We start from the raw sequence: 15,770 nt of genomic DNA on the forward strand, positions 1-15,770 counted from the left end.
AATAATTCAAATTCCTAAGGTTAGGAAAGGATACAAACAATATCCAAGTGCCTGGATGTTACAGTGGCCACTGCTGGTTCAATTATCAGGAAATTGAAGCTGTTTTGAACAACCTACATGCTGCCTAATAAATGTCATCCCTCAAAACTCTTACAACAAATAAGAAGAGGACCTGTGAAAGAAACCACAGAGAGACCAGCAATCACTATGAAGAAACTATAGAGTTCAGTAGCTGAGACTAGAGTAAAGGTGCACCAGTCAGCCATATCAAGAGCTCTGCAAAACACTGTCTTGTGTTAGAGGGTGGCTCAGAAAAACTATTTCTCAAAAAGGACCACATGAGAAAGCATGTCTGGAGTTTGGCAAACAGCATGAGAGTGACCTTGCTGCAATGTAGAAAAAAATTTCTAATCAAATAAGAGCTCTGAACAAGATAATAGCATTTTGGCTAAAGTTCAAAAAGATATGTGTAATGCAAATGTAACACTGTCCAAACTTCAAAAAACACCAAACCTAAGTGTGGTATTAGTAGTAGTCTCAGGGTCTTAGAATCTGTGATATCATTTAAAAATTGCGGGGCATAGGTGTCATTACCCTAGAGCAAATCTCTGTGGAAGAAGATTCATAATTACTTATGAACAGTGTACAAAGCTTATATACTTATCCCAAAAGATTTAAACTGTTATTGCTTCAAAAAAATGTATTCAAGTGCAGGGATTGAATTGTTATACAATAACCATATTGGCTTTTTTTCTTCTTCTAAATTTTTTTATTTGGACTTAAATAAGATGTCACAGTAAAATAAAACAATGTTGGAGTTCTGTGCCATGAAATAAAACAGAACACAAAATTTCAATGTAGAAGTTAAAATTTCAGATTTGCTCAAGGAACTAAATACTTTTCCAAGGTACTTTAACAGTGAATTAAGAATTACTCGATCAGGAAAGCATGATAATACAGTAGAATGAGCTATGGGAAGGTGGAGTACGCTCAGCTTGAAGTAAATGTTGAACTATTAGTAAATGGTTGCCTCGAATCTAAAAAAACTAAAAACACAAGAATCAAAATCAGAGCATCCCGTTATATTCATTCTGAGTTCTCATGAATAAAAACAGTCATAAAATAAAGCCCTAAACGCTTCTTGCTTACAGTTTTTTTTTTGTTCTATAATATAACTTTCTTAGTCTTGCTAGGATCTAATGCTAGGCAACAAATAATTCCAAAGGTGTAAAAATAATGATAGTCCCTTACATTGTTTAAGAAAATCAAACAAAATTAGCAGTTGTGACAGTTTGAGGTTCTCTCGACCACTTGAACCCTCTGACCACTCTTCAGACACCATGTAAAAGTCCAATAATTATTTATTCAGACAATATTAAAGTGCACAAAGCACCTACACTCCACAATACACAATATAATAATAATAATAATATTTAGAATAATAATGTGAATTTCCCCTTGGGATTAATAAAGTATCTATCTATCTATCTATCTATCTATCTATCTATCTATCTATCTATCTATCTATCTATCTATCTATCTATCTATCTATCTATCTATCTATCTATCTATCTATCTAATAAATCAATAAACAATCCTCCACTCCCAGACGCGTTGCCACCCTTCCACCCAGCTCAGCTCAACGCTTTGGTCTTTCACAGTCCTTTTTATAGTCCTTGACCCGGAAGTGTTTCGCCCTCTTTGTCCATGTGACTAGGAACACTTCCGGGTTAGATAAAAATCCTTTCTTCTTCACCCCGGAAGCACGTCATTCCTCCTATCTGTGTGACTTGAATGTACTTTCAGGGCATAGGGCAAATAATCCTTATTCCTCCCTGCAGCGTCCACTAGCGGCCCCCACGGCATCCAGCAGAGTTGGGGATAAAAACTGCATTGTCCAGAATTCCCTGCTAGCATTCTGGGCACCTTCATGCTGCAGAAAGGGCTCCACCTGGCGGCCTGGGGGTATTGACCGGGATGAACGGCCGGCCACATATCACAGAGTGTAATGAAATTCTACATATTTAAATAGAACCATATCCTAAGAATCATTTGTTGAACTTGTGGTAGAAAAAAACAGGTAAAACTGACAAGAGAAAACCTTTTGTCAATCATTTACCTTGGTAAAAGGCAAAGAGCTGAAGAATCAAAATTAAAAAATGAGTGCTGATTTTTCACAAATCAGGTAAATTCTTGTACTACTAAATCAAGAAATTCATAACAAAAATGATTTAATAACCAGGAAGAAATGTAAGTTATCTTGTTCAAAAAGAAGAGTGGGGAAGATAAGGAGGAAAAAAAAAGAATCCAGGGTCAGACTTAGAAATCTGCAGTGCTAGTTGCATCTGTAAGGTGATGTTTATGTTACAGAGCTTAAGCAATACATTTTTTTTTCTTTAACCCTCTTTATCTGAATGATTTTACTTAATTTGCGTACAACTTATTTCTGATCACTGCATTTACTTAGATATTGCTCTGAAATGTCAAGCATGCATGAATAAGTAAGAGCCAAGGTGTGTGATGTTATGTTAATATAAACAGTGTAATTTAACAATCAGTGTGAACAAAGGTGATAACATTCAAGAAAGAGAGAGCACTTTTTTACTTTTTACCTTTGAGTATTTGTTGGCTTGGCAGATATAATTTTATGAAGGCCTTCTTGGCCATGCCAAAAAGTTATAACTTTATTTAACTAACATCCATTTAGTTTTGTCTGCATAGTCATTTACCCTATAGCTCCCGTGTCATGTATATTCAGTAACATTTCATACATCATTGTTCATTTTCTGTACAATTGATTGTTGCTAAGTCTCTTAAAGAGTGATAGGGAAAAATTGTTTTGGCTTCAAAAACCTGATATTATGGTCCATATGAATTGAATTCTGATAATTGCAATTTTAATCTACAAATTTGGATCTCAAAGCTAATTTAGGGATCAGATTCTATGTGTTTTTTACTGTTTCGAAAGATGGGAAGAATCCAGACAGTGTTAGATACAAAAAAATGGAATGAGTTCAAATAAATCTTTTCCCAATCAATAAACTCTCAATTTACCAATTTAAGGTTTCAAAGGGATTACAGAAAAAAGGTCATGCTGACAAGAGCAAACTAAAATGGGGAGGATTTTTTCAGTTGACATTTTGATTATGATTGTGATTGGTACAAAGAGCTGTGTTCAGATGAGATTCAGTCAAATAACATTTTTCAAATTAAAAAAAGAAAATGCAGACCAGTCACAGTTCACTGAATAAAGAGATGGAGACCATAAGTTAGGCCAAAATATTTCAGAGATATGAAACATTTCTGGATGGAGAAATCGGTTGTTCAATATGTTCTTTGACCTCATTAAATGTTTTAGGAACGACTGTGTGCCTTATCCCTGCCAGAATAGATTAGTGGTGGTAATAAGCTAGTTTGGTGTAAATAAATAAATAAATGTCTTGACCCCAACAACAATTTCACCTCAACAAACAGCTAGTTGGCATGACAGAAGAGCACTGTGACCATTGTAGAAAGAAAAAATAATGTGCACAGACAAATAAACACAGCTAATGGGCTATTGATTTCATTTTGGATAGTTGGAGTGGAGAATGTGCAGAAATTAATTTTTTTAGATACTTCAAGTACAAAAACAGCAAATCCTTTGCATGTTAAAATGTTATATATTATATATATTTAATTTATATTATTAAAAAAAAATCTTTGCAGTAAGTAAAAGTAACTTGGACGAGGATTACTGGCTGTTCTCATTTATTGACGCACATACTTTTCCTCTCTGCGTTTGTCACTGTGTTCTTTTGTCTGTGCATTTTTGTGTGGCAGAGATAAGATTAGCCCTCAGCAGCCCTGAATTAGATTAAGCAGGTTTAAGATTGTTATATTCAATTTTCATGTGTTTGATAAAATCTCTCCTGCTTGTCCTGACTCCTCAGCTTTGTCTCCTTCCAGTGTATTCTCTTTGTAGGGGACAAAATGGGTTCATCTTTAATGGGTATCCCAAACCACCCAAACTGGCTTCTCTTGATCAGGAGGAGAAACATTTTTATTCAGCCACTAACTGAATATGAACATGAACTTGATTTTGGTGGATTACTGTGATCTCATAATTTGTAACTACCCAAAGCTTATGAATGTAGGTAAGGATGGGAATAGAGATTCTCCATTAAATGAAAAGTTTTCTGTGAGTACCTAATTTCCCACTTCACCACTAGCTTTGCACTGAATGCTGTACTTCTAGTACTTCATTAGTCCATTGATTAAACTCGTGATTGCCTACACCATTACTTTTGAAAAGGTTCAATGTACAGTACTTATTTTACTCCGCAAAGATGAAACTCTCATGTCTGCAAAATGGACCCTATCCCAGATTTGGCAGTTTTTGTATCCTGTCTGAATCTCCCAAATAGCAGAGAGAAAAAGTGTACTCCAGAACCCACCTAAAATTATTTAACTGATCATTAAGTATAATAACACCAAATACAGACAAATAGAGAATGGTACCCAGTAAGTTTGAGGACCCGGTAGCCTTTAAGTACCTTCCACAAAATACCAAATACATTATTATAAGCTTTCTCTAAGTCTACAAATTACGTTTAGATAAAACTTTTATACTTTAAATAAAATCCAATGTATTAACTACATTGCAATGCATATGCATGTCGTGCATTTAATTTTTGCATCTCTTTATCGTACCATAATTAAAAACATACTAATCTGGCATGAAAATTGTGTGCCGTACTGAAAAGCAAGTGATCATTTGGTCGATGTGTTTTAATCAAGACATGATAAAACCGTGCCAAAATTAAATGCACCACATGCATTTGCATTGCAGTGTAGTTAACAAATTCTATAACTATAATGCCTGTCAATTAAAGGTTAAAGTGGCTGATCTGGTGTTTTATGGCCAAGGTGAAGTCTACCCTTTTGGATACTGCAGTCTAGACATCAAGGTGACTGTAATATTTTTGCCATTCTTTTCATTTTTTATTTTCACTTATTGATACTCTCCATGCCAGTGCACACAAAAAACTAGTAAGCTACCGTTTGGTAGCATGTAAACTAATTCAAGGTTCATCACACATTAGTGGGAAAGACAAGTTTATTTACATACAATTAGTCATGCTGTTCACACTCATGCTGGCCAAACCTCACTTTTCCTTTTTTATTTTGTTATTGTGAAGCTGTTTTTATTGGCAGAGCAAGGGGAAGTTGTAAGAATGGGGAAATGTCACGATTTTATGAGCTTCAGATAGGACTGATCTCGAATTTTCCTTCCTAATTGAGAATGCTGAGCATCAAACCATATTGGGTGTATCAAAGAGAAACAAGGCTTCTAGTGCTATGCTGATGTACCCTTGATGCTTTCACTTTTGGAATGTAGTAATTGGAAAATGATTAACCAAACAAATATTTTTGAAATGCAATAGTGACACTTGGGTCTGTGCTAGTGTCCTTTCTTTGGCTCACAAGTGAAAACTTTGATCACACCCCAATCATGAAGTAATATAAATAATTACAAAGCAAGAAGTGCAGTTGCATACAGTTGGACTTTGAAGTCATTGTAATACTTGCTGGACAACACCTGCCTTAATTTCACTGGTAAATATGGCACAACAGAAAGAATGTGGGAATAGGGACTGAATACTCATCCATACAGCATATTTCATATTTTCTTTTGCTTAGTTTTTTCTAACACAAAAAAATTTAAAATAATATTTTTGAGTTTCAGTTTGTTTAAATAAGAGTATTGCAGAGATCACAGTTTTGGGATGTTTTTCATTAATATGATTAATTTGTTCAAGTTACTGAATACTGTTGCAAGACATTTAAAACTGTTGCATAGACCTTTATAAATGTCACTGACATGTTACTAAATATAAAGTCAATTATCAGAATATGTTACCAGTGTATTTTATTAATTGCAATGTCATCTTTGCATTTAATTGCTATTGGTATCTCCAACTTTTTACCTTGTAAAAGTAAATTTCCTAATAAAATATAATAACAGTTTAAGTCTAAAATTTTATGCAATTAAGCAAAATTGTCTTTTTGTTATGTTCTCTTTAAGGAGCTGAGTGGGAGCAGCAGCACTGCTTTCTTCTCAAGTGTTTCTGCTCTCATTTACTGTACTGCGGTGTGTCTACCTTATCTCTGCTAGATGGCCACCAGAGGGAGTGCTCGGCCCAATGGCCTGGCTCAAACCAAGATTTGCCAATTTAAACTTGTGCTTCTGGGTGACATGGCAGTAGGCAAGTCCAGTCTAGTTCTACGATTTGTCAAAGGACAGTTTGATGAATTTCAGGAAACCACTATAGGAGGTAAGTGGCTAGAGTGAGTCACACACACACACATGCATATTTATGTATATAGAGAATGGGAGGATCACAAAATTTCTACCTTTGGGCTCTTCATTTTTTTTTTTTTCATTTTGAATACCTTTTATGATTTGTTGATGTACTGCTGAGTATATACTGTTTATTTTGAATACTGTATTGATTTTAATTTCTTACTTAGTTTCTGAATGATTGCATTCATAAGGAAAAGTGTTTTGTCTTCAGCATTTTACTTTTAGTGTTAAATGTTATTTTGCTATATTTGTGAATATGTACTACTCTCTGGGGTATGAAAGTGAAATATACGTATAATTTGAAATGGACATAATTGGAAGCTCAAAGTGTTCTTTCCCAGCTACAAATTTTTCCACATAGAGAAATTCCCTTCAAATAGAAGCTTAGATTTAATTTATCAGTTTGTTTAATCAAAGATGTGATATGAAGGTGCATCTTGAAATGCGCCATTGCATGGTAATGTCCCAGACACTGCTGTGAAACCACTTGACCACTAAGTTTCATAAACTGTTACACACAAGGTCAGATAGTTTTTGCATTGTTAAAGAGAGCAGCAGCATGTCACTGCTGCAACTGGTGCATGGCAAAAGCCCACCTTGAATAGAACTTGCTTTTGCTCACACCTACAGTTAGGCATTCAGAGTTTGCTGAGCACAATGGCAGCATGTATTTAGATATTAAAGAAAAGCTTTAGCAAGAAAACCAGAAGGCATCAAATTGTGCCGGAGTGTGTCAAAAGTGCAAGAAGTCCGTTCCCTGTTGTAACCATTAACATCCTGCAAGAAGTAACATCCTGCTAGGTATCTAATTTTTAAACGTGCAGAGTCAGTTTCTAGTGAAATAGAATCAATACTAAAATGTAAATGCAGTTGGTTTTATACCCTAAGCTTAAACTTATTTTCACACAGTTTTTTCTCTTAGTCATTTTTTTAATTTTATAACCCATCCCTTAAGGCACAACTTCTTCTCACATGCCTTTGCCACATCAGATTTTGCTCTTGGTGTCTGTGCTTTAGCAAATTAAGTTTTTTGCACACTTCTTATTCAGGCTGGGTTATACTTCCTCTTCGTGTTACTCCATGTGACTGACCAAAATAGTAAATCAATTAATTCATTACTTTAGTATTTTTTCGTTATGAGCTACTCTTCTACAGCTACCTAACTATACAGTCTACTATATTCCATTTTTATTTTTTTTACTAATTTCTTTCATATAACAAATTCCATTACAGCACAAAACTGCGTAATCACCTCAGCCTTATCATTTCTGATGCTAAAACTGCAATCATCTGAACTACCTTGTTACAAGTCTGACTTCCACAGGTTCAATCAGTTCAGTCAGCGCCAGTCTCAAACACCCTTGTTCATTAACAGCAATCTTCCCAAACTTCAACTTTAAGTCTTTCTGTTTTGTCAGTCCATGGTGCACACATCATAAATATTCATTGGTGGTTTATCAACCGTCATCTTTAAAACTACAACATTGTTCAACATGCTTACTAATGCTCTTTATTTGAATCACTTTTTTCACAAGCACACCAGTCCCATTATTTTCATAACTGCTTCATGGCCTGAAACACACACTAAAGTGTCTCCCACCTTTTTCATTTCATCTTGTTGCACCTCCTTCTGTTCAACACCTTAACCACTTCACCAGTATATTGCATGCCACTCCCAGTATTACATGCAACAATTCCTACGTCCATTCTAAGGGCTCATTTATACTTCACACTCAGAACGTGTATGCGCCCGCATCATGACCGTCACGCGTTCTGAGCGTTCATTTGATGCGTCCTTTGAGCAGGTCCTCAGAAATTAACGCGACGCGTGCGCGAGTTGCAGTACCAGCAAAAAGTCGGGGGGCACAGTGGAATGTGACGTCAGAGTCTCTGTTTACTATCTACATGTGACAGAAAGTTGCTTTGTAGATCCTACGAGATCGGTGTGTGTGCTTCGATATTTAATAAATGGTTCGAGGTGGTGAAGCAAAATGCCGATATACAGATTTATTCATGATGCTTTTATATTCAAGCGTCGCATATTCACGATCATAATGACACGATACGTTTTAAAATTCTCACATACCATCTTCTGTGCTATCTTTTTTTCTAGGGCTTCCTCTGCTTCTGACAGCAGCGAATCGCCAGCAATAGATCGCCACACTGAGCACATTAAATGTATGATATTCCAACTCTCTGCACATTTAGAATCCTTAGATTTATTTTTGATGTCACTTTCATGATGAAAAGCATTAAAATATGTATATTACATTTTACAGATAAATCGGTAATTTTGTTTAAATAATGAATACTGTTAATAATTACACACATGGGGTGACACAGTGGCGGAGCGTTAGCGCTGCTGTCTTGCAGGGAGTCACGTCGCTGATATTCCCTGCCTGGAGTTTACACATTTTCCTGCTGGATTTCCTCAGTGTGCTCCAGTTTCCTTCCAAAAATATGCAGATTTGGGGATTTGGTGCCGCTAAAATGACGCTAGTGTATGTGTGTGCTTGTATTCACCTTGCGATGAGCCAAGGCATCGTCCAGGGATTGTTTCTTTCTCGTGCCCAATGCTTGCTGGAATGGACACATCCCTGGATTTAATCAATAAACATCCTTTTCAGAGATATTACGGTAAGGTGTCATCGGAATTTAATGGGTGTTCTAGGCAATTCACAACACAGAGAAGCCGAACATGTTCTCACCGTGATAATATCTCGCACTGCCACCTGGTGGATTCCTCCAGATTTACGTAAAGTACGCGTGCAAGTATAAACACTTCAACGCTTGCGTAGCAGAAGCATCCGCTGCAGCATGCGTCACGTGAAGTATAACTCCGGCCTAACACTCCTCCCTCTAACATTTTCCCCTTCATCTCCTTGTCATCAAACTAGCATTCCCACAGTGCTGTCTCAGAAAGGTCTCAGAACTGTCATAAACAGTGTTTGCATCTGGGGTCCACCAAATAATAGTTTGCTGCATCCTGCCCATGAGATACTTTGACCTATGTTCTTCATTTCATTTGTAATATTCTTTTTAGGGGTACTGCAGGAGAGTTTTAAGTGTCAAATACCCTTCCTGATTTTCATGTTTTTAGTCACTTTTTTACAAAACAAAGAAGGCTGGCAACCCTATTGTTATCTCAAGTCACTGCCATAATCTGCCCATAAATTAGGTTGAATAACAAGAATCTAAACAGTCACCTACTATTTGTTATATAAACATCATGACAAAAGGTCTCCATTTTATATATAGAATTTTGTCAAATGTTTAAAAAATGTGATTTTCATTAGTTTTGTAACAAGTAATGTAAATTGTTGCATGCAATTAACATTGGTTCTTGACTGTTTTTTTTCTACTTCTATAGAGATATTTTTCCATTGTCTTATTAAAGTTTTTATTACTTTAATTTCTTACTTTTAATGTGTACACATTATTATCGGAATTTCTGGTATTTCTTGTAGTGTATATAGTACACAAAAATTCATTAGAAACTCTTAACATAAATGCCGGTCATTTTTGCATACCACATGCACAAAAAATAATAAGGCAATGAATGTGTAATAGACATAATTTGTTTGATTTGTACATTTTACTAACCTCATTTTCCATTTTCAGCTGCATTTCTGGCCCAGTCTGTCTGTCTGGACGACACAACTGTAAAATTTGAAATCTGGGACACTGCAGGGCAGGAGCGATATCACAGTCTAGCACCAATGTATTACCGGGGAGCTCAGGCTGCAATTGTTGTATTTGATATCACGAAACCAGTAGGTATACTTTTTTTCCTGTTTTATGTAATAAAATTTTAATTTAAATTGAAAACCATAATTATCTTTTGATCAAAGTCTTTTACGCCAGAGCTAAGTAATTCAGATCTCAAAATTTTTCAGTGGCTACAGTCATTTGGCCTAATCAGTTTATCAATTTAGAAACCAATTGGTTTTGGCTTTTAAATGTGCTGCTTCATTAGATACTGTATTTTGCTGTGCCGTAAGTTTCTTCCAGTGTATATATTGTTTTTCCACGCAAATTAACAAGATGGATTGGAGAGTATTTTTCTTCTTTTCAAAATATTGTATTAAAAGCTGTCACATAGCAATGAACACAAAAAAAAGCTAAATGTCAATTTTATTTGTCAATTTTGCTTTAGATGTTTAATAATAGTCTTGCCTAGATGACAGAGAAATGTCATTAAACTGCTAATTTTAAGAGGTTCTAGGAATTAATCCACCTGTTTGTATTTTTGGTTGTATAACTGATGCCAGTGTCCTTTTGGGAAGCGTGTCTTATTCATGGATAAAATCTTTTGGTTAATGGGGCAGATTGTTCTTAAGAATTTGCCTGTATTTAGGTCCATTTGTTTTTTAATTTAGCAATTTGTAGTTATTTGCAGTATTTTGTGACTGCCACATGATTCTTGCTTGTACATGTCCACTTGATTAATGCAAAAAAAATAAAAAGGGCGTTTAAGAAACTATGAAAATACATAAAGTGATATTCTAACGTGCAGTATGGTACAACTGGCCACCATAAAGACCAAGTAAAAAAGCAATATTTTATCTTTAAAACTGTTAAAATTCCTGCTGGTACAGTATAAAGCATTCCAGTACTATAATAGAACCACCAGCATCATTTATGATTGGTATGATGTTGCATATTTGATAAACTGTTCATGTTTTGCACAAGTTAAAGTTCTTGTAAATTCACAACATTACATACTGTCTAATGTCAGTCTAGTGCAAGTGCTCTTTGAATTGAGATTAAAATAGTGTATTTGTCATTTTGTTTATTGGATTCTTAACGATTTCTGTAACTGGATTTTTTTTGGTTGCTCAAATTTAGAAGATAGCAGGTACTATTTTAGGGTGGAATGTTCCATTATAATGTTCCATGTGGAGTTTTCATGCTTTTCCAGTGTCTGCTTGAGTTCTTCCAATGTACTCCAAAATTCTAGACACTTCCAGGTTGACCCTTGTGAAATGAACAGCCTTGACACACACAAAAAAGGTTTGGGGCACCCACCCATATATTGTCCCTGGCTGCAAAAGGATTTAGAATGAGCACTCATGTACACTGAATCAAGTCCTGAACTGAACTGAATTACTCTTCAAAACATGGCAGCTTTAAAGGCCATGACCAGAAGAGACATTGTGGATCCGGAAGTGACGTTCCTCTGGGCGCTAGAACCGGAAGTGACATTCTTTTGGGTGGCGGAAATGGAAGTGATGTCTTTATGGGTGAATCAGGCAGGTTTTCCCGTTTTTTGGTCTGTAGAGACAACAGAAAAGGGTTTAGTGCACCCTGCCACCCCCTAGCCTGGTGTGGAATTACCTTCATTTGGTTCCATACAGCATGTGTGTGACACCCTGCACAATTTAGCGTACTCTACAATGAGATGTTGTTCCATCCAAATCTGGTTCACAGGGTAGACTGTGGTCCACTGTAATCCTGTAGTTGTTTAATCAGGTTTGGAAAATAATTGATGCAACTCAGAGACCATTGGATTCAGAATTTTACATAAAAGCAACTTTTTATATGCAATTTCAAATCAGTCTCACATTGAACATCTATCCTTTTATCGTCTAGTGTGCATAATGATAGACCAACACCTTGATAAGCCAGAGTCATATGTGAAGATCTTGTTTGTGGACTTTACCTCTGCTTTCAATACTGTCATCCCAAAGCATTTAGATAAGAAACTCACTCTTTTCAACTTGCCCAGTTCAGTTCGGCATTGGATTTCTGACTTTTTTAATACTAGGGTGTTGTACCGTGTTAGCCATTATGAATGTAGAGAAAAGCTAAGCAAAATGACACCTTTTATTGGCTAACTAGAAAGATTACAATATGCAAGCTTTCGAGGCAACTCAGGCCCCTTCTTCAGGCAAGATGTAATACAGAAACTGAAGTTTCCTATGTTTATATACATACTCTAGGACAAGAAACAACATTGGTAAATATTTAAATGAGAGATTTTGAATGTAAAAAATTAATAGATTCATTCAGGCTAGGGTTAATTTAGCAAGAGAGAAAAGAACAATGTATTGTCAAGATCTCTGGATAAGATAACTGTCCAACAAAGTCTTTTGAAGTTTGTAATGAGTTTTTTCAAAACAATGTGGGTCTGTAGACAGGTTGTCTGTCATTCTGAGAGATGTAAACAATCCTCATATCTGGCCATAAAACTCTTGTCTTTATTCAATCCATGTTGTAAAGTATTAAATTTTAGCATGAGTTTAACTTCCCATTCTTTTCTCTCTTGCTGTGTTTTCAAGTTGCCCATAAGCACTGTGACCTTAAAGTCCTTCTCACAGTGCAACAACTGCAGGAGCTCAGACAAGATTTCATCAAACAAGGTTACACCCCGAAAACAACAGACACTCAGATAAGAAGAGCTACTGCCATACCCAGAGACAACCTTCTGGAATATAAAAACAAAGACAACAAGGATCGCATCCCCCTTGTTGTCACCTACAACCCACATCTTGAAACACTTCGAAAAATTATAAAAGAACTTCAGCCAATACTAAACAATGACCAAACACTGAAAAATGTATTTCCTGAACCTCCCCCCCGGCATACAGACAACCACCAAACCTTCAACAATTAATTGTCCGAGGCTCCCTAAGTGAACCAACAGAAAATGGCACATCTCCATGCCTACAGAAAAGATGCAAAACATGTGCCCACATCTATGATACAGACCGTATAGTTATACCACACTGCCGACTTGAACATCACATCAAGGGATCATTTTCCTGCAGATCATCTAATGTAGTCTACCTAATTTTCTGCATGAAATGTCCTGACACTGCACTTTGTGTGGGAGAAACTGGACAAACACTCCTCCAGAGAATGAATTTACACAGGTTCCACATTAAACATGGCAACACTGATGTTCCTGTGGTGGCCCACTTCAACAGCCATGGACACTGTGAGAAGGACTTTAAGGTCACAGTGCTTATGGGCAACTTCAAAACACAGCAAGAGAGAAAAGAATGGGAAGTTAAACTCATGCTAAAATTTAATACTTTATAACATGGATTGAATAAAGACAAGAGTTTTATGGCCAGATATGAGGATTGTTTACATCTCTCAGAATGACAGACAACCTGTCTACAGACCCACATTGTTTTGAAAAAACTCATTACAAACTTCAAAAGACTTTGTTGGACAGTTATCTTATCCAGAGATCTTGACAATACATTGTTCTTTTCTCTCTTGCTAAATTAACCCTAGCCTGAATGAATCTATTAATTTTTTACATTCAAAATCTCTCATTTAAATATTTACCAATGTTGTTTCTTGTCCTAGAGTGTGTATATAAACATAGGAAACTTCAGTTTCTGTATTACATCTTGCCTGAAGAAGGGGCCTGAGTTGCCTCGAAAGCTTGCATATTGTAATCTTTCTAGTTAGCCAATAAAAGGTGTCATTTTGCTTGGCTTGACTTTTTTAAGAAACAGTATATGCAGCTCAGCACACGTATGTCTGACTTGTAACCAGTTAGTAGAAGTATGCTGCATAGATCAATGCTGATCCAACTCAGCCAGATCACCACATATTCCAAAGATGTACGTCCCGCAGACAACATGTCACCCAAGCAGTTTTTTTCTAACTGCAGTTATTCAGACTAACCAGGTCTGAGCTTTGGCTTGATATCTATGTGTACCTGTATGCCTGCATGCTAGACTACATGGACGTTTTTTTATTCTGTTTTACCTCTTTATACTTTGTGTTGCCCTTGTATGCTGCATCATATTTTATCTTTTTATATTTATCTTTTTGTATTCTCTGTTATCCTTATATATTGCTCTAGTACTACCACACCAAATTCCTAGTACACATTAATGTACTTTGCAAATAAAGTAAATTCTGATTCTGATAATCCAGTTCAGGGTTACAAGGTAGAAACCTATCCAGGCAATGTCTTGATGAGGTCAAGGTATACTTGTGCACTCATGCACACATGCATTCACTCTCTTATATGGGACCAATTTAGTTTGTCAACACAGATAGCATTGGGTAATCAAATGAGGACTATAGTTTCTGGAGATAGACCTATAAAGACACAGAAAGAATATGCAACCTTCATACAGACATTAGTCAGGATTTGAATCCATGATACTATAGCTGTTTGCCCTATCTCCTTTATGTACAGGCAAAGGAGGCAGGGCCACCTGATCATATAGTTAGTATTTAAAGCGAAGATCCTGTGTAACTTGCCTTGCATATGTGTTCTTTATTTCTGTTTTGTCATCTGTGCTTCATTTTTTGATTTATTGGATTCTGACCTCTGCTTTTGGGATACCTTGTTGTTTACTGGACTTTGTTTTGGATTTTTCTTATTAAGACAAAAGGCAAAAACCTATTTTGTGAGTGTGTAGATGAGTGTGCCCTGTGGTTAACTTGGCACACATTAGAACATTAGAACAATCTAGACAAGAACAGGCCATTCAGCCCAACAAAGCTCACCAGTCCTATCCACTTAATTCTTCTAAAAAAAACATCAAGTCTACTTTTGATAGTTCCTAAACAGTTACTGTCTACTACACTACTTGGTAGCTTATTCCAAGTGTCTATGGTTCTCTGTGTAAAGAAAAAAGTCCTAATGTTTGTGCAAAATTTACTCTTAACAAGTTTCCCACTGTTTTCTTGTGTTCTTGGTGAACTCATTTTAAAATAACAGTCTCGATCTACTGCACTAATTCCATTCATAATTTTAAACACTTCAATTATGTCACCTATTAATGTTCTGTTGCTTAAACAAAAACAGCTCAGCTCTTTTAATCTTTCTTCATAATTCAATCCCCTGTATCCCTGGAATCAGCCTAGTAGTTCTTCTCTGGACCTTTTCTAGCGCTGCTATGTCCTTTTTGTAATCTGGAGACCAAAACTGCACACAGTACTCCAGATGAAGCCTCACTAATGCATTATAAAGCTTGAGCATAACCTCCTTGGACTTGTACTCCACACATCGTGCTATGTAACCTAACATTCGGTTTGCCTTCTTAATGGCTTCTGAACACTGTTTGGGAGTTGATAGCATAGAGTCTACTACGACTCCTAAATCCTTCTCATAAGGTATACTTTTGATTTTCAGACCTCCCATTGTGTATTCAAACCTAACATTTCTATTTCCTATGTGTAATAATTTACATTTACTGAAATTAAATTTCATCTGCCACAAATCTGCCCAAGCCTGTATGCTGTCCAAGTCCTTCTGTAATGATATAACAGATTCCAAATTTTATGCCAAACCACCTATCTTAGTATCATCTGCAAACTTAACCAGCTTGTTGCTTATATTCATATCTAAATCATTTATGTATATTAAAAATAACAGTGTCCCTAGCATTGACCCCTGTGGAACACCACTCTTAACATCAGCCAATTCTGATAAGGTTCCTCACACCAT

General features: G+C 36.1%; 1 protein-coding gene across 1 annotated transcript in view; it reads left to right on the forward strand.

Annotated features, from left to right (window-relative positions):
- rab5b (RAB5B, member RAS oncogene family) overlaps window positions 1–15,770 on the forward strand; it is a 103,903-nt gene that overhangs the window by 51,548 nt on the left and 36,585 nt on the right. The window contains exons 2-3 of the mRNA XM_028807517.2: window positions 6,068–6,317; window positions 9,968–10,119. Coding sequence (XP_028663350.1) covers window positions 6,158–6,317; window positions 9,968–10,119 — 312 coding nt within the window. The 5' untranslated portion in view covers window positions 6,068–6,157. The remainder of the gene's footprint in view (window positions 1–6,067; window positions 6,318–9,967; window positions 10,120–15,770) is intronic.

The sequence above is a fragment of the Erpetoichthys calabaricus genome, chromosome 8 (genome assembly GCF_900747795.2).
Source record: "Erpetoichthys calabaricus chromosome 8, fErpCal1.3, whole genome shotgun sequence".
NCBI classification, from domain to species: Eukaryota; Metazoa; Chordata; class Cladistia; order Polypteriformes; family Polypteridae; genus Erpetoichthys; species Erpetoichthys calabaricus.